This window comes from Bos indicus, chromosome 16, assembly GCF_029378745.1.
Source record: "Bos indicus isolate NIAB-ARS_2022 breed Sahiwal x Tharparkar chromosome 16, NIAB-ARS_B.indTharparkar_mat_pri_1.0, whole genome shotgun sequence".
NCBI lineage: Eukaryota > Metazoa > Chordata > Mammalia > Artiodactyla > Bovidae > Bos > Bos indicus.
Window position 1 is genome coordinate 56984813 of NC_091775.1, and position 26775 is coordinate 57011587.

General features: G+C 40.7%; 1 protein-coding gene across 9 annotated transcripts in view; it reads left to right on the top strand.

The window, feature by feature from the left end:
- RABGAP1L (RAB GTPase activating protein 1 like) overlaps nucleotides 1–26775 on the top strand; it is a 739452-nt gene that overhangs the window by 698213 nt on the left and 14464 nt on the right. For 6 of the 9 annotated variants that reach the window (XM_070768910.1, XM_070768912.1, XM_019976230.2 and 3 more), the window contains 3 exons: nucleotides 5740–5832; nucleotides 16510–16620; nucleotides 24678–24782. In XM_070768910.1, coding sequence (XP_070625011.1) covers nucleotides 5740–5832; nucleotides 16510–16620; nucleotides 24678–24782 — 309 coding nt within the window. Of the gene's footprint in view, nucleotides 1–5739; nucleotides 5833–6016; nucleotides 12328–16509; nucleotides 16621–24677; nucleotides 24783–26775 lie in introns of those variants that run through there. The other 3 variants (XM_070768911.1, XM_019976235.2, XM_019976234.2) reach the window with 2 other exon arrangements.

Sequence of the window (26775 nt, forward strand, 5' to 3'; positions counted from 1 at the left end):
CTTGCTCAAACTCATGTCCGTTGAGTCAATGGTGCCATCCAACCATCTCATCCTCTGTCGTCCCCTTCTCCTGCCTTCAGTCTTTCCCAGCATCAGAATCTTTTCCAATGAGTCAACTCTTCACATGAGGTGGCCAAAGTACTGGAGTTTCGGCTTTAGCATCATTCCTTCCAAAGAACACTCAGGACTGATCTCCTTTAGAATGGACTGGTTGATCTCCTTGCAGTCCAAGGGACTCTCAAGAGTCTTCTCCAAGTACCCTGGTGGGGGGGGGGAAGGTGAGGAAATTAACTGTTTCCCTCCTCCTAGTACTAAAAACTCAAAAAGAGTCAGGGTAGCTTCTTTTGCTGAACACCATGAGGAGGGTGAAGTGAAGCCTAAAGGACATGCTCCCTCTTCTCAGATGTCCTCTCTTGATTTCTTCCCAGTTATTTCATTCTAAGTCCTTTAGGTTTCTGCAAACTTACTATTAGGGTTTTGGTTGCCACTGATCCACTTTCTGTTCACAGATCTTGATGGAAGTGACTCAATTAAAAATTCTCAGTCTGAGCACCAGCCCCCCATAACCAAGAAATGTGGTGCTATACTACTTTTTGTATGTTTTTCTCTATCCAGTGATTAATATATTAAATTAGAATCATTGATGTTTAGTTTAAGAAATTATCTGAAGTAAGAGCAGTAGTACATAATAGTTAATACCTTTGGCCTGTTAATTTTTTAGGCGCTCAGACCTCTGACAGTCAGGAAAATATTGACTGGATCTTATCAGCCTTTTTAAAACATAGTGATTTACTTTGCCAGCATTTGTATAGATTAGTAAATAGTTTTGTATTTACTTTTGAAATAAAGAAGCAGATTCATCAAGCCAAAAATAAATGCCTCTTACAAGTGAGTGGCCCCTTGTTAAAAATTAGCAAAGGGAAGTACAGGAATGTTTGATTGGGCAAGGAAGTTTACATAAACCAGTCATAATGAAAAATCCTTATTGAGGTGCTCTCCCCCTACCCCAGCAAATTTCTTCCTGATCACCCTTGTACCTTTATGAACATCTGCTGTTGGACTTACGGAGCTGTATGTAATTAGACACATAATTAGCACTATGTCTAGACTGTCAACTTCTCAAGAAGCTTTGCCTCAGTCATCTGGTCCCAGGCAGTAGATCTAAGTGGTCAAAGAGGACAGAGTTTGCAGGCAGACTGCCAGGATCCCATTTCTGACTCCATTTACCAGCTATGTGATGTTGGGCAAGTTACCTCTCTTGGGCAAATACTCTCCAAGTATTACTTGGATTTTATTTGTAAAATAATTTTTTTTTAGTTTATCTTAATTGTTGGGAGGCTTAAATATAGTTTTCTAATATAGAGTTTTCTAAATTATATCTCTAAAACTATAAGGAAATTCTCTGGCATGAAGGCATTTCATGTTTTTCTTAATGCTGATTACTACTGATCAAAGGCCTTCCTGGGTGGCCCAGTGGTAAAGAATCTGCCTGCAATGCAAGAAATGCATGTTCTATCCTTGGGTCAGGAAGATCCCCTGGAGAAAAAAATGGCAACCCATTCCAGTATTCTTGCCTGGGAAATCCCAGGGACAGAGGTATTCAAAATAATGTAATAAAAATATGAAGTGAGGTGATAACCTAGATGGGCATGATTACTGAAGTAAAGATTATTAAGACAAATTCACCTAAAATTAATTGATATACAAAAAAAACTTGTATATACATATGTATGTTTTCTATCAGAGTTATGTAAAAACAGGAAATCAGTGCTTTAAATGAAAAGGAGAGAGAGCATGGAAAGTGGAGAATGTTGAACATACAGTAGTTGCTCCAAGATTTCAGTTACCCTAGTCAGCTGCAATCCTGCTGCTGCTGCTAAGTCGCTTCAGTCGTGTCCGACTCTCTGTGACGCCATAGACGGCAGCCCACCAGTCTCCCCTGTCCCTGGGATTCTCCAGGCAAGAACACTGGAGTGGGTTTCCATTTCCTTCTCCAATGCATGAAAGTGAAAAGTGAAAGTCAAGTTGCTCAGTCGTGTCCGACTCTTGGTGACCCCATGGACTGCAGCCCACCAGGCTCCTCCGTCCGTGGGGTTTTTTCCTAGGCAAGAGTACTGGAGTGGGGTGCCATCGCCTTCTCAGGCAATCCTAAAATACTAAATGGAAAATTCCAGAAATGAACAAGTGAAAAATTCGTGAGTTTTAAATTCTGAGCTGTTCTGATTAGGATCCATTGTCCTGCTGCAGTCCTCCCAGGATGTGGATCATCCCCTTGCCCAGCGTAGCCACACTGTGTTCCCACCAGGAGTCACTTAATAGCCACCTCGGTTATCAAATCAGCAGTCTGGTCTCACAGTGCTTGTGTCCAAGTAACCCTTTTATTACAGCGTGTGATGATTGTTCTATAATTATTATTGTTACTGTTCCTATGTATAGGAAAATATAGAGTGTATGTAGAGTTTGGTCCTGTCTGCAGTCTGACAACCGGTGTGGATGAGAGGGAACTACTGTATTCTTATTCATTCTTCGCCTTCTGTATCTCCTACTGAGGCCAGCTTGATTAACCTTGAGAAAGAGTAAAGCAAATTAGTAATTACAGTCATTCCTCAGTATCCATGGAGAATTAGTCCCAGGACCCCCCATAGATACCAAACTCCATTAATACTCAAGTCCCTTACACAAAATCACATAGTATTTGCATATAACCTACACACATGCTTCCCTATACTTTAAATCTCATTGTTCAAGTGCACAATTACATTAAATTTATGTAACTTAAGGGAAAAGATACCTATACTACTCTTGAGATAGTAGGTTGTTTAAATTTTAATAATTCTTAATGACTTTCTGTTTTTTTTAATTAAAACTACTTACTGAAGAGGTTTTTTAATATTACGTTCCCTAAAATAAAATCAATTTTGTCAGTTTTTAAAACCACAACTGTCTATTTTCTTTGATTATCTCATAAACGACAGGAGTTTCATATCAGCTCTCCTTCCTCCTCCACCTTTTTTTCCCTTTACTTTGTGCCAATCACAGGTGGATGCTCAATATCACCCCACAACACAAGATAAATAAGCCTGGAAGGTTTCCTAGCAACATATTGTTCTGGGAACCTGCTTTATTTTCCTGAACAAGATGAAGCCAAACATCCTAGAATCTCAGCCAGATGGGAAAGGATTAGCTTACTGAGGGGTGTTTAATGCATTTTTAAAATATTTTACTTTGAAATGAACCTCTTAACATAAGTAACAAGATTGACTTTTAAAAGGACACTCTTTTACATGTTAACAAAAAACCCTCAGTCATAAATAGTTTCAATTGAAAAAATACAGTTTTAGAAGAAATTCTCTAGAGACAAGGTTATACTATGTAATTTACTTACTGGTGAATGAATCCATTTCAGAACCATGTAGAAAATGCTCCCTCCTAAGACTGATGTTCCTGGGCTTCCCAGGTGGCATTAGTGGTAAAGAACCCACCTGCTAGTGCAGAAGACGAAAGAGACGTGGGTTGGATCCTTGGGTTGGGAAGATCCCCTGGAGGAGGGCATAGCAACCAACCCACTCCAGTATTTTTGCCTGGAGAATCCCCATGAACAGAGGGACCTGGTGGGCTACAGTCCGTAGGGTACAAGACAGACATGACTGAAGCCACTTAGCACGCATGCAAGACTGATGTTCAACCTGGTACCCAGTGGTACCAGTATTCAGCTACACAAAAATATTTACATATTGTATAATACTTCCTTCTCATCTTGTGGGTAAGTGGCTGCTGGAGTAGGCTCCCTCCTCCTCACAAATCCTTTCACTTCTCCCCTTGACCCCGCCTCCTAGGGATACTGGGGAAACCCCTCTCACTGCTTAAAATGCTGGGACTTCTTCCTTTTTCTCCCCAGCTTCAGGCAACTGCAGTTCCAGTGATTTGCCACTTCATCTTGAGAATCTGTTTTTGGTTTTCAGAGTTTATGATAAGTACAGAGAAAAGAAAACTGGATAAAATTGTGCCTCTCAAAGTCAAGAAAAATAATGTTGTTGCTGTTTTGTTAGTACATGATCATTTATATCTTCCTCATTGTTTTTCAGTGATCTTAAGGCCATACTGTTGGCAGGTGGCATTTTTCTGCCTTGCACTCACGTTGGTCACAGTGTTTTGTTGAAGGTCTCTGGAGATGGAGTAGTAAAGATCAGAGTTTCTTATGCCAGTATTCAGTAATGGTTTTGCAATTCAGTGAACATGCTTGAAAGCGCCCTTTCTTGTCTTCCTGGGTAGGCAGTCCCTGTCAGCCAAATGAATATTGTCGTCATATTGTTGAATGATTTGCACTACCCGATGGGCTTGGACTCTGTGAAACTTCCCAGTTGTGATGAAAAGCAGATAATTCCAGCACTCACAATGTGCCTGGATGGGAAGAACAAAGTAATTAGAATAACCTAGTGTCTTTGCTTTTTATTTAACAAATTCTCTGGCCAAATACAAGAGAATTGAAACAATCCTTATCCCAGGATACCATAAGTTTATTTTATTTTCCTTCTGCTGCTTTCCATCCTCTCTTTCACCCTCTCACACACATACTTACATGTTTTCTAAATGCCAGGTTTTGAACTTGACAAAAAGCAATCTGTTGAGGGCCTCCTAGGGGCCAATTACTTGGGTAGATGTCGTGATGGAGGCTGAGGAGCATCAACACATGGTCTTTGCCTTCACTCAGTCCCCAAGAATTTAGCCAAGTAACACACTTGTTTTCATTGTAAAACTTTAGCTTCATGTTAGGACCTAAACATTAAGGGGAGATTTTGATGTTTAAAGGAATTCTGTAAGTTTTGATTGATCAAGAATAACCTAAAAGTAGACTTAGTCTATTATATAAAATATATGACAGATTCTAATGGATTAATTTTTATAATATTTTCTAGAAACACTGTTTTTAAAAATCCCATGAACCAGGCATTACTTTAGATACTTTATGTCATTTAATTCTCTTGACAACCGTTATGAAATAGAAATCGTTTGCCTACCAGTTCTCGAATCTGCTTTCTCTCCAGTATGTAGGTTCCATTAAAAATTTTTCTTTGTTGCTCAGTCTTTTTATAAAATAATAATTATGATCTTTAACATGGCAGAAGAATGAATTTTACTTTAAGAAAAGCAGTTAACAGAAGTAATAGCACTGTTAAATACATTAACAAGAAAAAGGGATGCTATGTCAGCAGTGCTGTGGAACCGACAAGGACCAACTACAACTTCTTTTGGTAAATAAAGTTTTGTTAGAACATGACCACACTCATTTGTTTGCATATCACCTATCTGCAGTTTTTGTGTAGTAACAACAGTGGAGTTGTACCGTAGACCGTATGGCCCACATAGCCTAAAATATACACTATGTGGACCTTTACAGAAAAACTTTAAAAGTGAAAGTGTTAGTCACTCAGTCATGTCCAACTCTTTGGACTGTAGCCTGCCAGGCTCCTCTGTCCATGGAATCCTCCAGGCAGGAACACTGAAGTGGGTAGCCATTCCCTTCTCCAAGGGATCTTTCCAACCCAGGGGTCGAACCCAGGTCTCCCGAATTACAGGCAGATTCTTTACACATCGTGAGCCACCAGGGGGTCTAGATTTCCACCCTACATTGAGTCAGGTGTCCTCCTTTAGAAAGCCAGAGACTTCGTTGGGAAATACATCAGAAAATGGTTTCCTAAATGATTTTTTTCTAACATGGTTTTCCTCTCAACCCTGCAGGTACCAACCAAGAAGCTAAAGAAATATGAGAAAGAATATCAGACAATGCGAGAGAGTCAGCTGCAGCAGGAAGACCCAATGGATAGATACAAGGTATGGGAGACACAGGGCACCTGTTTGAGCCAATATCCTCTTTCCCCTAGAGCCGCAACTGGGGGACATTCATTCCCTCTATTCCTTCTTGATTGATGTTAACTGTGACTTTGCTCAATGTCCAGGTATGTTTTCATCTCAGGAGACTCCTGAGTAGCCAAACATAATATTTCTTTTCTTTCAGTTTGTATATTTGTAGGTGACTTCACCTGTTGCATTTATACTGGGAGTCTTCATAAGAAGCTGAAAGAAAGGGAAAAAGAAAAGAGAGAAAGTGGCTATCAACTACTTTCAAAAATGAGAAAAAAGAAAAATGGCAAAGTATGGTTTTAGCTGTGCACGGTACATCCACAAAGACTGTTAGAAGGCGAACTGTTCCAAGACTGGCCCGATAACGTTTCAGACTCACCCCTGTCTGGAGCCAATGTTAAAGACACAAACTCATTCAAAAGTAAAGAATAAAAACCACAAAGGTATATTGAGCACAGTCATGGTGTTTGTTGCAACATTTATTTCCACGAACAAGTTTATAAAAAACAGTGACATTTTACAGAGTGCAGTTCCAAAATCAAAATGATTCAGTTTAATATCCCAGCTAGTTGCAGTATTTTTAAAAAATTGGGCTGGTTATAAAGATGTCCTCAATGGTAATTAGCAACAGTTTCCATAAAGCAGTGTTGGGGAAATACTGACCCCACCCTTATTTTTTTCTGACTGAAATATTAGTGTCTCTCTTCAGCATGTTTTGATTCTTCAGATTCCTACAGACATATAATGATTCCCTCTCCACATCAGTACATTAGGACAAGAGAATACTGCATTCATACACCTGAGTCCCAGCGATGCTGAAACAACTTGCCCCAAAAAGTACAGTGATGACATCATTAATTAAGCCACTCACTGTGAGATGACTTCCACTTCTGTAACTAGAGTTGCTTTTATGTAGTCAGAGAGCTGGACACAGGCCACTGCAGTCATGCAGTCTATCTTGTTTCTGTTGCTGAACTGAACAGCATGGAACGTTGACATAAGGGAGTGGTGGAAGGCGTGTATGGATTCTGTAGTCAGATCTGAATTCAAAACCTGAATTTCTGAAAAATGAGACAGGATTTGGAGTCCAAGTTGGGGATTTTAACCCCCATGCCACTGTTCAGCATCTTAGACTGATTACTGGACCTCTTCCCCATCTGTAAAATGTGTGGTATACACGTTTCCTTGAAGGATTGTTGTGAAGATGAGGTACGTTGTATGCAAAGTACCCAGCACAAAGTTGTTCAGTAAAATGGTTGTTATTAGCCTTATTAGGCCTGCTGCCTCTAATTACCCAATTATTGCTAGAATACTATCCCCTTAATTTGTTTTTGCCCCACCAGTCCCTCACTTATCTTGCTCCTAATTCTCCCAAGTATTGTTAACCTAATAATCTAACATCTGTATGTTTCTCCCTTTGTTTATAAAACTGGCTGACAGTAGAATCCCACTGCTATGCAGAACTGTTACCATATAAAGTACTCATAGTTGGAAGCTAATTTCTACCCCTCAATAAAACCAATTTTAATGTAGCTTATGTAGCATGCTGCTGTAGAAAGCTTTGAAGTAGTAATTAAAAAATATTTTTAAGAATCCAAAATGAAACTCTCCTGCTGCTTGCATCATTCTGATTTTCTTATTGCTGCCATCATTCTGAGTGAAGTCTGGGAAGCGTGCTTTAAATAGAAGACAGGGGAATGAAAGACTAAAATTGTGTTCAAATTCAGTCTGGAACTGAACTTGTTATTGTTTCTTATATCCTTTTTGTGTCAAAGCAGGTACGTATAAGTGAATAGTACAATGTGTATTATTATTATTTTTTAAAGTGACTATCATACATATACTATTGATGTGTACAATTTTTACTGAGGAATCAAAGTAGAATTAAACTTTTTTTTTTGGCGTTTGTTTTGAACACAGGTACTACTTTTTGGCTTAAATGCTCTATTTATGTATATAAGATATCCTCTATAGCTATTTTTGTATTATTGTAATAGCTTGCTAATGCATCATTCAGCTAATATTCCTATACCCTTTTAATAATGTCTAAAAATTTGTACTGGAGATAAACTTGGTAAAGTTATCACATTATAATTACATTTCCAAGGTGACAATTGAGCACATGGTTTTCACCCATCAGGAGATTTGTTCTTTCAGATAGTCAATATCTAGTTTAAGAAGCTAATTACAGTTGTATTCATTAACTTAGGAAAGTATCTTAGAAAATACATTTTAGCATCGTATAAATTTAATCCTGTCAAGAGTAAGATTTATGCCCTGGACATAAGCACTTTATAATTCACTGTTCATGTCCAGGGACTGGGAACCTAGATATGAAAATTCTCAAGAATAACTTGGGGAAGATCTTTGAAGGCATTGAGTTAGAACTTACACAGTTCACTAACAGTCCCTCCTCAGCAGTTACGATCTATAGTGTTTAAAATGCCTTGCTTGCCCCCTAGCTTGCCCCCTAGCTTAATTCAAGAGAATTAAGAAGGTTGTGTCGATTTAAAAAAAGACCCAGAAATGTCATACCTTATGATATTCCAAGAGATTTTTTTCAGCTTAATACTGTTTCTCTTGGGCATGGTGGGGTACTAAAAGAGCTGTTTCAGGGAAACCAGACATGGATTTAATTTAATTTAATTTAAGATCCAACAATGTAGAGATAACTCTCAGCACTCACATTCTTGCTGTGTCTATCTAAACATGTGTTTTGTGTCTATTTTTATGACATATGAAAATATCTCCTCTTGAGGTTATGTCAGGATACTTACCTGTACCTAACACTTGATGAAATGGCGTCGGTATAAATTTAAATTTTGGAACCCTAAGCACAATGCAAATGTTCTGGAATTTGATAATGGTGACAGTTGTACAACTTTGAGAATGTAGAAAAACCACTGAATTGTACATTTTAGAAAGGTGAATTTTTGATATGTGAATTATATCCCCCCCCACACACAAAAAAACCCCGCCAAGCTAAATGTCCCAAGAGAATTAACATCTGCCTGCCGTGTTTTTTCATAAGCCTCAGTCATACCAGAGGTACCTGTGCAGAAACCATACTTAAAGGAGGGAGACCTCCTGTCAGAATTAGAGTTAATCAATAACTATAGATCCTATATGTACTCATATTTATAAGGGAAAGGCCAGCCAACAAAAGTGGATGATGGATTCATCTTTATATGTGTGTGTGTATGTTTATATACATATATGTATGCACATAGATAAAACCTATAAATAGGTAATGCATATATATGCACAGTGCGTGTGCTGCCTGATCTTGAAATAAGTTTGTATTTGAAACTCAGTGAGCTCTATAATGACTGCTTACAGCCTCTGGTGTACTTTTTCTGTTTTATCTTCATGACTAGATTCCAAGATACAGAAAGGAAACTTTATTGGAAGAAGAATGCAAAGTATTTATTATAAGCCTCTTTTATTATCCGTCTTAACTTTGACCTGGCCAGATTTGTGCAGTGATTTTTATTTGCTCTGATGATTTGGTTTGCATATTTATAAATTTTGGATTAAGTGAAATACAAGATAAAGAGTTGTCTGTAGAAATACATCATGTATACTTTCATCTTTGTATACATCCCCAGAAAACAAACATTCATGGATATGTACAGCTGTTTTAGTCATTTAAAAAAATTAGTAGCCAAGCACCTAATAGGTGGTTATCAATTTCAGAAGTTAAAATATTATTTTTTATTTTAAGATGATGAACTGTTTTCATTTGGGGGAAGTTAGTTTTCTAATGATGTAATCATTAATGGCAATTTTAGAGAACTATAGCCTTCATCTGTCTTTAGAAGATGATATGCTTTTCTTGTTTAATTAAAGAAAGAACTACTTGTACAAATGTGAGTTAAGTCTTCAAAAAGCACAGCTAATTAATTAAATTCAGTGAATTTCCCAAAGTGTAATGAAGGTTATATTATTACCTTTTCTAGTTGGGCAAATCCTAGAAAGAATCAGGAATGTTTAAAACTCTCTTGGGTTTGGGAGACAGTATTATAAATATGTAGTTTCTAATTGAAGGATCTTATCTATATTCAGTATAATTAAATTTAGAATGTTTAACTTCTTTCTTGAGGTTAGACATAGTACTTTTGTTTCTTAAACTAAAATGTAATTCAAACAGAAAGAAAATGATTCCTGTAATTTCACAGAAGGTTTTACTTGCTCATACTAATTTCTGTAGAGCAGTTGTCCCTGCATGTAATTTAAAATTAAGCTGTTTAATTATAAATAGTACAAACAAGGTTTTCTAAATAAAACTTAATTTGTACTTGTATTATTTGCTATCCTTACATATCTGAGGAAATAATTTACAACAGTGATCGTATTTTGTTTTTAAATTATGCTAAAGTTTAAATAATGCTAATCATATCTGGAAAAAAAAGATCCTCACCCCCGCCCCATTTTGTTTTGTTTTGTTTTCGTATCGGACCCTTCCTTACTCATAGAAGTCAAGAGAAGTGAATCCATCTTTGAAAAATGTTTTTCATCCAGTGAAAATAAACATACTTTATTATTTTTCACATCACAGAGATGTTACTGGCTTTTGGAAATATTTGTTATGAAATCACATGCTTTTAATGAACAGTGATAGTCAAGAGGAGGGTTTCTATCTGTGACAACCTAATTCTAAACCTCAGATGCTGCCACTCTTTCCCTCTTTGCTCTTGGCTAACTCATGCACTCACTGCTGTAGGATGGTGGAGAAGGCAAGCCTGAGCTCTCTTGATGCTTCTGGAGCCACTTACTAAGAAGGAGCAGGTGGTTTCTGATGCTTTCTGATGATTGAAACTCAATCACCTTGTCTGCTGATTCAGTTATACTTAACACTCAGGGGAGACATAAAGGTTATGCATATTAAGAATCTTTCAGTATGTTTATCAATGGTTTTAGAATTAATGCTCCAAAATTTTTCTTCAATTTTTAGTACATCTTGTTTCCTGTTAAAGGAGGATGACTGGAAAATTACATCACACTCCTGTTTCTACATCATCTGTAACCCATTTGCTTTTTAAAAATTTGATTTATACGCTAGAGTAGTAGAGAGATTTATAAACCATATGGCCTGTGGGCCAAATATGGCCCACTGCCTGTTTTTGTGAATAAAGTTTAATTGGAACACAGCCGCATGCTTATTATCTATCACTGTTTTTACACAACAATGGCAGAGTTGAGTAGCCGCAACAAAGACCATATGGCCTACAGAGCCTAAAATATTTACTGTTTGGGCATTTACATTAAAAGTTTGCTGACCCTGTGCTAGAGTATAATCTAAGATGGTTCTTAAATGCTAAAAGAAATTCAGTCTGGTTTGCCAACTGCCAGTTAGTTACTACTGACAAGATTTTCTCTTTAGTTTGACATTTAAAATTGTTTAAATTTCCACCAGAAAGATAAAACTGGCTGTGTTGGGTGAAGGAAGAGCATGAAATGATTTCAGATATCCAGATTTGCTTTCTCAAATCTCATCTACAATGTAGACATTTAAACATTATTGTCTGTAGGCATTTGTCTTTGAATGTCAAAAAACTGTTGGATGAAATTTGAATTTGATGACTATCAAGGTTTTTGAAAGAGGCACCCAGAAGAAGAAAGGTGAGAGTTGAGTGTGTTGTTGCTAATAAAATTGCCCTGGGTCTTTTAGGGAAACATTTTCTCTGGACCCTGGAATGTCTTTAAAATCATGTGCCAACAATTCATTATAGCAGCAGATAGCACACCCAAAATACTGAGCTAGCGTTTATAAAGCCGCCTCCTTCTCCATCATTTTTTCCTTTAAGGCTGAGTTTATTTTCTTCTGATTGCCGGTTCACATTTCTCTGGTTTCTCATCTTGGGAAAAAATCACTTTCACCATTCCTTATACTGCTTCACCCAAACTCCAATCCCCAGACACCAAGGAGACCTGGGACCTCCGTTTTTCTTCTGCATTTCCCTGCCCAACAATATAATTCTGTTGCCTGAAGATGAAATATTTTGCAAGGTTGCTGGCTTTGTCATGCCTGAAGATGAAATATTTTGCAAGGTTTCTGGCTTTATGATTGAAGGAAGTTCCTTCCACCCAGTTCTTAACAACACAGTGTAAACAACTCACACCCTAGTTGCAAATAGTTCCACGGACAGCGTTTGCATCAGTCACTCGGACTGCAAATAGCAGTGTGGAGAGGGAGGAGTTTAGTGTATCACTCTTCGCTGCCATTGGCTGCCTCAAGTATCATTTCTTCCATCAAACGTTAGCTGTCCTGGAGAGAGCACAGAGTAAATGACACTCTAAGGAAAAACAACAGAGCAAAATAGCATTACCAAGTGTCTGTTTTTTGTTATCACCATTTCCTAATTGTATTAGTAGGTGTGCAATTTCATTGGATATTCTTTTTTTTTTTCAATTGTCTTTGTACCTATGATTGAAAACGATAGTTGGTCTGTGACTTTTGAGGAGGTAAGTTTTTTTGTCTGTGTGTGTCTGTAACATCAGCGTCTGTCTCTCCGAAAAATGCAGTATCCTCCTCCCCCAAGATACTAATCCAACTTTCCTGGCTACACATCTCCTATGCAGGAGGGGACGAAACTAAGGAGAAAAGTTGCTCTCTGCTTTTTGTGCAAATGTTGTTAATTGTGTGACATGGAGGAGGTTTCCAAGAGTGTGATGTGAATTTGTAGGGTTATGTAAGCATTATCTCATGTAGTCTTTTCCAAAAGGCAAGGGAAGCAATTTGCCTGTGTTGTCTATGGGCTCTGAGCGGTCAGCACATCTGCTTGGGCAGACGTGTGGCGTGTGAGCATTTCTGCCCTGGCTGAGGTTAGGGGGCCACTTCCAGTCCACTTCTGGTGGACGCCCTTGCCAACATTTCAGAATGAACCAGGCAACATTACTACCTTTCCCAAAGCTAACCCTATCTTCTTTAGTATAAAGGCAAACTGTTTCTTGAATCAGTCAGTTCTAAAAACAGTTCTGACTCCTCAGAAAGGCTGGAAGAGACAGCCAAGTCATGTCGTCTTTAACCCATGGTAAGTGTGGGCAGGTTCCTCTTCATGGAAAATCTCCATCTGACCATCCCAGGTTCATACTTCGGAGGACGATACTGCATTTTTGGCCCCAGAGCTTGCTTCCCCACGTGTCTGTGAGTGCAGAGCAGGAGTCCACACTCCCCACCGTGCTGCTTGCTTTGCAGACACTGAACTGAAGCTTCTTGCTAGAGCAAAAGCCAGTAGGCTTGCCCCCTAGGCTATTTGGCTTTTTAGGGACCCTCGTGCGTGCGTGCTCAGTCGTGTCCGACTCTTTGCAACCCCAGGAGCCACATAGCCCACCACGTTCCTCTGTCCATGGGATTATCCAGGCAACACTACTGGAGTGGGTTACCATTTCCTCCTCCAGGGGATCTTCCTGACCCAGGGATTGAGCACACATCTCCTGCTTTGGCAGGCAGGTTCTTTACCACTGAGCCACCTGGGAAGCCTAACAGACCCTCAGACACCCATAATTTCTCCCAGATCTTCCCCTTAGCATCCCACCCCCTGAGCACTCAAAGGTTCGAGTGTGACAACCATGGTAAGAGGAAATGACCGGTCAAGTTTCAACTGTGTTCATACCTCTTTCTTATATGACATAACCCATCAGACATTTATCTCTAATCAATAGTGAAGTAGCTACCTGGTGTGTTTTTTAAGTCCTTTGAACAAAGTGTGTGTCCACTAGTATTGTATTGTATGCCTTTCAAGTGAAGTGAAAGTTGCTCAGTCGTATCTGACTCTTTGTGACCCTCTGGACTATAGTTCATAGAATTCTCCAGAACAGAATACTGGAGTGAGTACCTTTCCCTTCTTCAAGGGATCTTCCCAACCCAGGGATTGAACCCAGGTCTCCCGCATTGCAGGTGGATTCTTTACCAGATGAGTCACAAGGGAAGCCCGGAATACTGGAATGGGTAACCTATCCCTCCTCCAGTGGATCTTCCCACCCCAGGAATCGAACCGGGGTCTCCTGCATTGCAGGCAGATTCTTTACCAACTGAACTATGAGGGAACCCCTCACCTGGAGGTTATTTTAACTTGGTTCTAAGCCTCTGACACTGCAATGTGAAAAACTGGTAGCTGCAGCATTGCCACTTGTGCCAAATGAATGCTTTAAATAAATAGTCGAGGGAGCTCTGTGCCTTGGAGACCTCCAGGTTCAACTTCAGGAGAAACAGGACACTTGGGAATAGGTATTCAAGTCATCTTACCATGGTCTCTTTTGAAGGGATTTATCAAGAAATGAGAAAAATCTCTTCCTGGCCTGAAGCAGTATGCCTTGTGAAATATGTTCTGATGCAATTGTGCTAGATATTGCTGCTTCTTCCTGACAAGGAGGGAATTTATTGGAAAAGTTTCTGAACCATATTTTTTTTAATCTAAGTTTCCACCCAGTATGTAAGTACTGGGGGTCATAGTTTGATAGATCAGAATGAAAGGCTAATCTCTGTCCCCTGCTAGAATTTGGATGACTTCAGCACAGATTGAAAGATTCAAGTGTAGACACATACAGTATTTGATGGGTATAATTTTCCCCTACAAATATGTACTATCTTTTCAGGAATATATCTTGGGGAAGAGTTCCTGGAAAGGTGGCAGTTTTGAGGGCTTCCATTGTACCTTGGTCACAGAGAAGCATCCATTACAGTTTCACATGCTTCTATTAGGAGTAAACTTTTAAAAAGTTCTTGTTTTGGCATTTTATCCTCTCCAATGAAATTGATATTCTGAATTACTTTTTATTTTTTAACAACTTTTTAAACACATGTATTATAAATTTATTGTAGACAACTTGGAAACATTAACAAAAAAAGACAACAATAAAATAATCCACTATCCACAGTTAATATTATTTGAGTTGTTATAAAAATGGGATTTTCTAGTTACTTGTCTAATTTTTTCCCCGTAAGATAGCATACAGGCTACCCCAGTGGCTCAGTGGTAGAGACTCCACCTGCCAATGCAGGAGAAGCGGGTTCGATCCCTGGGTTGGGAGGATCCCCTGGAGAAGGAAATGGCAACCCACTCCAGTATTCTTGCCTGGGAAATCCTAAGGACAGAGAGCCTGGCAGGCTACAGTCCATGGGGGTCACAAAAGAGTCAGACAGCACTTAGCGACTAAACAACACATTAATACCTACAAAGATAGCATACACATTTCTCCTGTCATTCTATATTTTTTACTTATGTGTTAACACTGTATTGGGATTGTTTTTTCTTTCTCAGTAGCTCTTTTTAAAAAATGTTTTGACTGTTCCCAGCTATCCCAGGCTATGTTTTCCAAAGGAAAAGACAGAAATGGGCCCTGTTGACTGAGTGTAGTCAAAGTGCAAGTTTGTTCTTTGGCTTCTCTGCTGGCCCTGTTTTTGGATCGTCTGCCTCCATGAAGAGTCTCAGGCTTTGTCCTTACCGTCTGTTTCTTAGCCCGTTTCTAAAAAACAAAAAGAAAAAAATTAGGTTTTCTCATTTTCAAGTCCAGGTTGTTCTATAGAAGATAAAACTCACCCCCTGCCCCTCCCTCTCCTCTGTCCCTCTGCCCCCCATTCCAGGCTGATACGCTGCCTTCCAGGGCGGAGCTTCGTCTTCTGGTGTGCAACACCGCTTTGTCTTGAGTTTTTGCCGCGCTTGCAGAAAATGCTGTTAGGAGTGTAAATCTGAAAAACAGGAAGGTCTCATCACATTGATGTCTTTCCTGTCAGCTCTCTTTTGAATCATCTGTAACTGCTAACAATAGCAAAGACAGCACTTTTAATACTTTAAAATGGAGGACACTAAATTGCTCTTGGAAAAATAGAGTGAATGTACACAGTATATAATGACTGGTTAAGGGGAGTCCATGCTTCATAAGAATGAGTGACTTGCTTCTTTCATCATATAGCTGTTTCACATTTTTTTTCTGGGAGTTCAAGGGAGAAAAAACCAACTCAGCCATTTATTTTACCCAGAATCTTTTAATTTGAAGTTTTTTTTTTTTTTTAAAGCAAAACAAACTTTGAGACATTATCATAAGGACTGTTGCTTATACCAACAAAGAAATTGGCCTTCAGAAAAGTAAATGCATTCATATCCAAAAAGAATGAAAATATCAGTTGATAGCAAAACAGACCAAACTGTGTATCTTAAATATACTCAATTAATTTAAACACTGAAAGGGGAAAAACATTTCAGAGAAAGGCCTAGTGGTTTACCCAATTTCATCCCTACTGTCTTGCCGTTTCCTTTATGGTCCAGGGTGGGATTATTATGCATGTTTCCAGCGAAGACTTGCCTGTGTCTGTGTTCTGGGTCTCTGAAAATCTCACAGGATTGGGGGTGGCTTTGGAAAGTTTGCTTTTCGTGGCATGGTTTTTATGATGAAGCCCTGTCTGGGGGGCTGAAGGGGTTGTAAGTTTCACTGGGTAGAGTTCTGCAGCTGCACCGCTCGCTTAACCCACCGTTGTTTCCCAGACAGCAGTCCTGCCTTCCTGTGCCACTCGCGCCTTCTCCTTCTGACACTTTCAAAAGTTCACTTTGTTGTTTTTGTCGCTTGTCTTTCCTCACCAGTTCTATTGGTGTCGATAGTATGTCCAGGCACTAATGCCCACCTCTGGCTGTTGCTCTTTTTCTGCAGAGGGAGAACCGGAGACTACAGGAGGCCAGCATGAGGTTGGAACAAGAGAATGATGACCTTGCTCATGAACTAGTAACCAGCAAGATTGCTCTGCGGAATGACTTGGATCAAGTAAGCCTGGTTTCACTAGGTAGAAATAAGACTGTGGTGACCTTCAGGGCAAGGACCAAGTTGCTCTCAGAGCAGTCCCACCAGGGCTTGCTCTGTGCTTGATGCTGAGTCAGCTGCTTGATGGGAGAATGGGTGGGTGGCATGTGAGAGAGTGGCAGGTGGGAGGGGACTGTTATACTCCTTGGAGATGGTAAAAACACAAGCCTTTAGGGTTTTGGTCATTTTCAAACAGCATGTGTAAGATACTTAAAAAAAAAGAAAAAAGCTCTAGGCTTTTCTGGTGTCTCTCCTCTTAATCTCTTGTTGTTTTAGTCACTAAGTGGTGTCTGACTCTTTCACAACCCCATGGACTATAGCCTGCCAGGCTCTTTGGTCCATGGCATTTCCCAGGCAGGAATACCAGAGTGAGTTGCCATTTCCTTCTCTGGGGGATCTTCCTGACCCAGGGATTGAACCCACATCTCTTGCATTGGCAGGTGGATTTTTCATCACCGAGCCAGCAGGGATGCCGTCTTAATCTCTTCTTTTCCTAAGCCAAGGACTTACAGCATCATTACCTGAGACTTTCAGTCACCAGGAGTATATTAATGCCACTCTAACGTTTATAGTTACTATACTTTTTGCTCCAAGATTTCTCATCTGCAGTAAACATGAGGATTTTATATGAACCATGTACGTTGAGATATGCGTATTGGTGGTCTGACAGGCATCCTAGGGGCAGAGAGCCAGGACTGCCTGGGTGTCAGTCCTGGCATCACCACTCACTAATCACATGACCCAGGGCCATCCTTAACCTGCCTGTAGGTTTCAAAAAGTGTTTCCCTCATAGGAAAGATGTGAGAAATAAATGAAGGAAAGCACTACAGTAGTATGTGTTCAATCAACATTAGCTGTTGCTAGGAAACCCTTAAATTCTTAACTTCCTCATCCTTTCCAACAGTGCTCATAGCTTTAGGACTTCTTGTTTTTCCATTGCTAGTGTCTTTGGAAATAATTGGCAATATAGAAGGAACCTTGCACAGTTTTAAATCATCATACTATTTTCTAACTTTTAAAATGTGATTATTCCCAGTGGGGTCAAAAGGTTGAAACTTAGAATGGCTGAATCTGCTTAAAAAAAAAAAAAGAGGCTTTACCGGTACTCTAACTATGCATTGGCAATATTTAAAATACAAATCCATTAATAATATAAATGTGATTGGATATTTAAAATGGAAGGTTATTTTTTAATGTTTGAAAATGGTCCCTGCCACAACTCCTTTTCCCATATAAACAGCTAATTTTGCAGCTTAGAAGTTTTAACCACAGTAAGTTGTTGGTGTTCATGTTGTTGTTATTGTTCAGTCACTAAGTCGTGTCCAACTCTTTGTGACCCCATGGACTGCCGTGCACCAGGCCTCCCTGTCCTTCACCATCTCCTGGAGTTTGCTCAAACACATGTCCATTGGGTCAGTGATGCTATCTAACCATGTCATTTCCTGCTGCCCCCTTCTCTTCCTGCCTTCAGTCTTTGCCAGCCTTAGAGTCTTTTCCAGTGAGTCAGCTCTTTGAATCAGGTGGCCAAATTATTGGAACCTCAGCTCTAGCATCAGTCCTTCCAGTGAATATTCAGGGTTTGTTTCCTTTAGGATTGACCACAGTAGGATGGGAGATAAAAACCACTGTTAAGAAAAGTGCTGAAAGTGGAGAGGAGGAAGCTGAAGGAGTCAGCACTAACTGGAGTTTCAAAATAAAACAGAAACTGTGCTGCTTGGGACAGGATGTAGAAGGTAGAAGCAGCAGCCCTGTGAGGGGTGGGGATTGCCTTTTGGACCACAAACTGCATCAGCCAGCTCATCTGCAAGCTGTCAGAGGTGAAATGAAAAATGTGTGACTAAGAGTAAGAACCAGAGAAGGCAGAAGGGTCCCATTCAACAGGGCCATTGACCCAGCATGACCTTGACTATTTTGCTCCTATCATAAGTAAGACCATTGTGGTGACTCAGCACTATAAGGAAATTTTTGGCTCCATATTAACTTTGCAAATGACCTTGACCGACACTTGATTCTGCCATTTTGAATATTCTATCCATTAAATAGTTTTCTTAAGATGGCTAGCTGAATGAAAAAGTTTACACTAAATCTGTTGTGGTAATCATTCCACGATGTATGTAATTCAGGTCATTTTTTAATATACCTTAAACTTACACAGCACTGTATGTCACCTCTATCTCAATAAATCTAAAAGAAAAAAAAGTTTTAAGTAGTTAGACTTTATAGGGATGCAATGAAACAAGTTAGAGTTGTAAACTGAAAGTTTTATGGGAAATGTATCACTATATGTTGAGGGACAGCAAAGAGTCGGACACGACTGAGCGACTGAACTGACTGACTGAGCCTTTAAAAAGTAAAATAATAATAAAGTTAAATATTTACTGAGTTCCTACTATGCACCAAGCACTTTATTTAGCAATTTATAAGCATCATCTCATTTAATTTTCCTAATGACTTGTTAGGCAGGTAATCTTCCATTTTATAAATGAGGCAACTGGCATATCTACCATTACTTGGAAAGCTATCCTATAAAAACAGAGACTTACGTGAAAATATATAAAAGCAAAGTTGTTTACTGCAGTGTTACTTACAAGAATGAAAAAGTGAAATGAAGTATATGTCCAATAGAAAGAAAGGATGAAGGCACATCTGTAAAATATATTTTTGGAATAATTTTTAAAAACAATGAGAAGATAATGATATAATATTTTTAAAAGAGTAAATTTATCTGTGTATAATGTTTACATCTAAATTGCAAGGGATATACGCTGGCCTAGGGCCAACCTGGAGGAAAGGAAAGGAAAGGAGGCTGGAATCTACCTTGTGACAGGAAAAAGGCCGACAGGGAAATAGAAATACATCAAAATGTTGCTACCAGAGGAACTTACCTGGTGGCTCAGTGGATAAGAATCCACATGCCAATTCAGGGAACACAGACTTGAAAACACAGGAAAATTCCACATGCCTGTGTGTCACAACCGCTGAACCTGTGCTATAGGGGCCCACAAGCCGCAACTGCTGAGCCCATGTGCTGTGACAATTGAAGCCCTCACAGCTAGAGCCCTGTGCAATAAGAGAAGCTACCACAATGAGAAGCCCGTGCACTGCAAAGAAGAGTAGCCTCCCCGTTCCCCACAACTAGAGAGAAGCCTGATGCCACCAAAAATCTTGGCTTTCTCTGACTACTGAGGCCTAATAAAAAATCAGAGACAAGAGTCTGGGGGAACTAGAAAGGTGAATTTAATCCTCAGCTGGTGGAAGGGGGAGACAGCAGGCACATGCCTCAAAAATTGTGCCCCACTTCCATGAGGAATCTGTGCTGTGCTTAGTCACTCAGTCTTGTCCGACTCTGCGACCACATGGAGTAGCCTGCCAGGCTCCTCTGTTGTTGGGGATTCTCCAGGCAAGAATACTGGAGTGGGTTGCCATGCCCTCCTCCAGGGGACCTTCCCAACCCAGGGATTGAACCCAGGTCAGTGGAACCCAGGTCTCTCGCATTGCAGGTGGATTCTTTGCCATCTGAGCCACTAGGGAAGCCTGTGAGGGATCTGGAGGATTCTACGGATGAGGGCTTGCCCTCAGGGGTCGGTGATGAGGAACAAAAGTGTAAAGATCTTGTATTCTTCCTCTTGCATTGTTTCAAAAACAGTTGCAGACTAGCCTCAGCCTGTTAATTGGGTCTGGCAGTCCCATAGCCTAGTAGTTGACTCCATTGTCTTTTGTGTATTGTACTGTGGCCTTCTTTTATAATGCAAAAAGAGAGAAAACGACCCGGAGTGCTCTGCAAAGAGAGTGCGGTAAAGGTGAGCACCAGATACAGGATGTAATTAGCATAGAGTTAAAGGATAGTAGGTGCAGAAAGCAGCTCCTGCAGAGCCAGGGGGCAGAAAAGCAAGCTTAGTTATAGGCTACAAATTCGGACCCGTTAAAATAAAAACTAGCAGTGATTAGGCCTGCTCACTGTTCTCTCCATCTTCTTTGTTCTCAGGAAAGAAAAGTAAGACTCATTCTTCTTTTTTCCCTTTTCATTGCAACAAGCCTAAGTGCAGCAATGAAGACCCAAGGCACCCAAAAATAAAAATAAAGAACAAATTAATATTTGAAAACTCTAAAAAATGTTGCTGTTAGATATCTCTGGGTGATAAGAGTAAGTCTAATTTTTATATTCATTTTTATACTTTTTTCAATTATTTATCTTTTCTAAGACCTTAAATTACTTAAGTACCTTGGGTTAGAGGCTTCCCTGGTGGCTCAGACAGTAAAGAATCTGCCTGTAATGTGGGAGACCCAGGTTCAATCCCTGGGTCAGGAAGATCCATCCCCTGGAGAAGGAAATGGCAACCCAGTCCAATATTCTTGTTTGGACAATCTCATGGACAAAGAAGACTGGCAGGCTACAGCCCATGGGGTTGCAAAGAGTTGGGCACGACTAATATTTTTACCCTTGGTTAAGTAATAATATGCCTTATAATGTTAATGATCAGAAAAATATATTATTTAAAAAATTATTTCTCCACCCCCCAAAAATTCATTTTGTAGAATAGTCTGGAAAAGTTGCTAGGGTCCTCCTGAAATAATTAATTATTGAGTACCTAAGTATCTCATGGAGCTACTAGATCAGTCCCAAAAGAAAAGATTCCTTCATTTATTCCTTCTCTTTATTTCCCCCTCTCATGCCTGTCATTCTCTTTTTAAAACAGTAGTTAAGACCTGGCCCCTCTGCCTTTTGAAGCTTATTATCTAGATGAAAGAATCAAATTGCTATGTCATTGAATTGCTAATTCAAAACTTGCTATCTCCTCCTAAAATCTGATCCTGCAGTTTCTGCCCCAGTGGGGTTTATATTGAAAAGCTGTCGCTGCAATTTAGGCACCTGGCCCCTCCAGACTTTGAGGAAAGGCATTAGCTTGAGCCTTTGCCTGCCTTTACCCAGTTTGCCCAGTACTTTTTCATTCCCAGCTTAATCAAAATCAAATCTCTTAATTCAGATAGCAGAACATTGGCAAAACTCAACATTCAGAAAACGAAGATCATGGCATCTGGTCCCATCACTTCATGGGAAATAGATGGGGAAATAATGGAAACAGTGTCAGACTTTATTTTTGGGGGCTCCAAAATCACTGCAGATGGTGACTGCAGCCATGAAATTAAAAGACGCTTACTCCTTGGAAGAAAAGTTATGACCCACCTAGATAGCATATTCAAAAGCAGAGACATTACTTTGCCAACAAAGGTCCGTCTAGTCAAAGCTATGGTTTTTCCTGTGGAGTATGGATGTAAGAGTTGGACTGTGAAGAAGGCTGAGCTCTGAAGAATTGATGCTTTTGAACTGTGGTGTTGGAGAAGACTCTTGAGAGTCCCTTCGACTGCAAGGAGATCCAACCAGTCCATTCTGAAGATCAGCCCTGGGATTTCTTTGGGAGGAATGATGCTAAAGCTGAAACTCCAGTACTTGGCCACCTCATGCGAAGAGTTGACTCTTTGGAAAAGACTGTGATGCTGGGAGGGATTGGGGGCAGGAGGAGAAGGGGATGAAAGAGGATGAGATGGCTGGATGGCATCACTGACTTGATGGACGTGAGTCTGAGTGAACTCCGGGAGTTGGTGATGGACAGGGAGGCCTGGCGTGCTGCGATTCATGGGGTCGAGAAGCGTCGGTCGGACACGACTGAGCAACTGAACTGAACTGAACTCAGGCTCCCTGGGCACCAGCAGCTCTTTATGTTTCTCTCTGACAGAGCCTTCTTTCTTGACAACTTGCCCCCGACCCTCTGGACCCCTTCAGTAAGGACTTCTCAGCGATCAGAAATGAAAAAAAGATACATCTCCAGTTCAGTTTTGGTTATCTGCTTTCAGGCCCTTCCTGTTCTTTCTGTTCCCGAGGAACAAAAATCAGAGACACAACCAGTGCTTTCCCAACGCAGACTGGGCCCAGGTCCGTTCTGACCACAGGGAGTTCGTGTTGAACCAAACGCTGCATGTCACAAGCGACACATTCTTTTGTTCTGTTTTCAACTAAACAGTTGCCTTGGTCAGTCCTTTGAGAAATCATTTCTGAAAGAGCCCCATGCCTAATGTTAGAGCGGAGCCTTCTGAGAAGTTGATTCATGTTGTAATCACAGATCAAGTGCCTGTCTCTCTCATTTATATGTCATCAATTCAGTTCAGATCAGTTGCTCAGGTCGTGTCCGTTCTGCAACCCCATGAACTACAGCACACCAGGCCTCCCTGTGCGTTACCAACTCCCGGAGTTGACTCAAACTCATGTCCATAGAGTTGGTGATGCCATCTAACCATCTCATCCTCTGTCGTCGTTACTTTGTGGGTAACTTGTCATCTGGTTTGCAGCTCTAGAATTCTCTGTTTTAAGTGTCCATAGTCAGTATCAATCATCTAATAGGGCTTCCCAGGTGGCTCAGTGGAAAAAAAAAGTTAAAAAAATCATCTAATATCTTACAATTTATTAAAACTTAACTTGCAGTATACACGTTGCTTTTTTTGAGGCCCACCTCTACTTTTAGGATGTGTTTTTTGCCATGTAGATTTTCTTCCTGAAATCTAATGAATGTATCAGAACAAATTTCAGTCCTCAGAAGGGAATTTTTCACTTTAACTACCCGGCAGTTCCAAGTCATCTGAAAACAGCTATGAGCACTGGGCTGTGAGGACATCAGGAACTGGAAGACAGAACCGAGAAGCTGAAAGGTAGTTTCTCTGCCAGGACCCAGCAGACTGTGCTGGCCCGGCCATCTGGACACGTGGGAGACACGGCGAAACACAGACAGAGGGCCACCCGGCCAGTTCTCACAGTGACTTAGCGTTTTGCTGCTGTCAGCCAGGGATGGCTGCTTCAAAGAGCTGCCTGTCTTCAGTGCCTGTAGTTTTCTCTGCTGAACTCATCCTGTGGCCCCCTCCCCCAAGTCTGCTTCTCCGATAACTCAGAGAACCACGTCCATTCACTCAATAAACACTTACGGAGCATGAGCTCTGTTCTGGTCCTGGGCTTGGTGCTGGCGGTGTAGTGATGAGCATAGGAAATAGGGCTCCTGCCTCCTAGAGCTTGCAGCCAAGTGGGCAAGGCACGCACATCACACACACAGTTTGTCACTGTAGATCGTGCAAGTGCTACCAGGGGAAATATGAGTTCAGATGAGGGTGGGGAACCGATTTGGATGGGCTGAGTGGGACGGGGCTCAGGCCGCCCTGTGCTGCAGAAGTGAGCTTGAAGCTGAGGTGAGGGTGAAGTAAGGGCCCTAATGTGTAAACCAGGCAGACACACGTTAGCTAAGTTAAATGTACATACACAGTGCTTTCACAGTGAATTTTGGCTCTGTATCCATATTAAGAGCAGAGCACTCTCTCTGAGTTTTCTTGGCTGTTCTGGAAATACGGTCTTGTGTGCCTGGATTCCTGGTCCTTACTTCATTTTGCCTCTGGGCTGTCCCTGTTATGGGTTTTTGGTCTTCATTTGTCCTTAACTGTACTCACTGCTTTGTGAGTAGCCTGGTGGGCCAGGTTCCCTCCACTGATCTTTAAACTTTCTCACCTGACTGTGCTTCACAGATCAGCCTGTCTGCTCCTCCTCTCTGGCTCTGCCCCACACATCACCAGGTAGAAGCTTCCCAGGGAGGCTCCAGCCCTTCACCCTGTCCTACCACAGCCTCAGAGTCTGTGCTGTTATGGCTGCTGGAAATGCAGAAGAAGCACTTAGAAGGAGCATAGCCTTCCATGCCTTTCACATCTGAATTCAGATTGTGACTCTGATCTTAGATGTGTGTCCCAGTCCAGTTTTTTGATCTCTTCAAAGCTTGCTATCATTACCTGGAAAATAATTTTTGCTATGAGGATTAGAGATAATGTGTGCCGAGCATGCGGTACCTAGTTGGCATTCATTGAAAACAACCACCCCGACCCCCCACCCCTGGGTGAGCCAGAAGGGAAGAAAGGATTCTGGGGATGTTGTCCCAGAAAGTATATACATGCTTTCTTCACCTTCTTCATGACTAATGCGCTCTGGTTTGCAGGCAGAAGACAAGGCAGACGTGCTGAATAAGGAGCTTCTCTTGACCAAACAGAGGCTGGTGGAGACCGAAGAAGAGAAGAGGAAGCAGGAGGAAGAGACGGCTCAGGTAACAGGCATGGGCGGGGGGGGGTAACTAGTCTTTACGCAGGTGCATTGGTTCCTGGACTTGATTAATACTATAAACAGGAAGTAAAGTTGTTGTTGGTCAGTTGCTCAGTTGCATCTGACTCTTTGCGACCCCATGGACTATAGCACACCAGGCTTCCCTGTCCCTCACTATCTCCCAGAGCTTGCTCAAAATCGTGTCCATTGAGTCGGTGATGCCATCCAGCCATCTCATCCTTTTGTCATCCCCTTCTCCTCCTGCCTTCAATCTTTCCCAGCATCAGTTAAATATGAAGTAAAGTTAAATTTGTTCTAAATCAAGGCTGGTACTGAAGCGGTACATGTGAGTAGCACTGAGTCATTTCTCCTGAAGGGTGTTAGGAGAGGTGGCAGCATTTCCACCCTGGAACAGCTTTCAGGAATTTGCCTTCACTGAGATGTCTAGCAAGAGTGTTAAGTCTTCTCCAAGTTTAAGAACTTGTAAATTTCGTGTCACATCTCCAAGATGACTGACTTCTCTGAAGTCATTTATGAGGATCGTTAAGCCAGATGCCTACAGAGATCTCTGCTGAGATTTGCCTCCATCAGTCTCACTTCATTTTCTGGATTGATGACTTTGAAGAAGGAACACCAACATTTCTGTTCCTGGCAGAACTCTCAAATCATAGTCTCTGAGGGAATAGAAAGAAACCCTTGGGAATCAGCCTTGAAGTTAGCTCCCTCCTAACTTCAAGTGGTGAGGATGATCAGCTGGAAGACACGCCATTGCCCAGGAGCCCCAGAGGTGACAGGTGACAGCTGGAGTCAGAGCTTCCGGCTTCCGTAAGGAAGAGCAGGCTGTTTCACCAGTGGTCTCCATCTCTGTCTGTCCCAGCCAGGCACGATTAGCTCAATTATTTTAATGAGTTTCATTTGGAGACATCAATAATAATAATAAATATAAAACAGAACACAAAGCATTTCAAAGACCTCCTTCCAAGCAACCAGGAAAAGTTCCAGTAAAGTTACTAATGAAGGGATGTGTTATTTAGCATCTTCCGGAATTTATAAAAAGTATTCCATGATTTCCATTTTTTCCCCTAAATAATGAAATGTTTTGGCAATTACGGTGGACCAGGAATTTTTTTTTAACGTAATCAAAAATATTCAGGGGCTGATTATTGGTTTGATCTTGGCATTTTGATGGGTTTTACTCTTTTCTTGATTTTCTGCTTTTTGAGGGCCTACTTCAGTACTTTAGGTAAAGAATAAAGCTATTAACAAAGGAATTTAATCCATGATTTTCCTTTTGTGTGTGTGTGTGTGTGTGTGTCTTATTTTAATTATGGTTCCCTTGGGACTATGGTTCCCAAGTGAGATCATTCTCATTTGTCAAATGAGTTAACTACAACTTAGAGAAACTGAGGGAATTACTCAAAGCCTCTCAGCTACCTAAGTTGACCCTGAGTCAGTGGAACCTTATGGCAGAAGGGACAAAGGGCATGGTTGATGTCCTTGAATTATGGAAGATAAAGAACGGAGACCAATAAAAACAAATAAGTTTGAATCAGTATAACCTACAAATGCTCTTAAAATTTTAGAATGTAGCAAATATGAAGAAACTCCCAGGTCCTCTAATGAGAAGTTCAGCTATCAATTGCAATAACTTGTGGATTTGGAAGTACCAAGTATCCTCTGTTCATATTTTGGGATGCTGCAAAGCAGAATTCATCCACTGTTTTCTGATTGTGTACTTGCAGAGTAACCAGGGTTGGTTTTCGTTTGGTCATCTTGGGAGAATTGAATTCTTTCCCTTTTATCTGGTGACATCTAAGCCTTTTCATTGCTCTAACCTTCTTCTTGAGCTGCCAAGCTACAGAAATAACTGTGGTTTTAGGTTCAGCATTCATAATTCAGTATTTCTGTGACTGTAACAAGTACTGCCTCGTATGTCACTTTAACTTCTAAAGTCAGTGTTTCTTTAGTCCACACCTCCATTTCTGACTCCAGTCCCA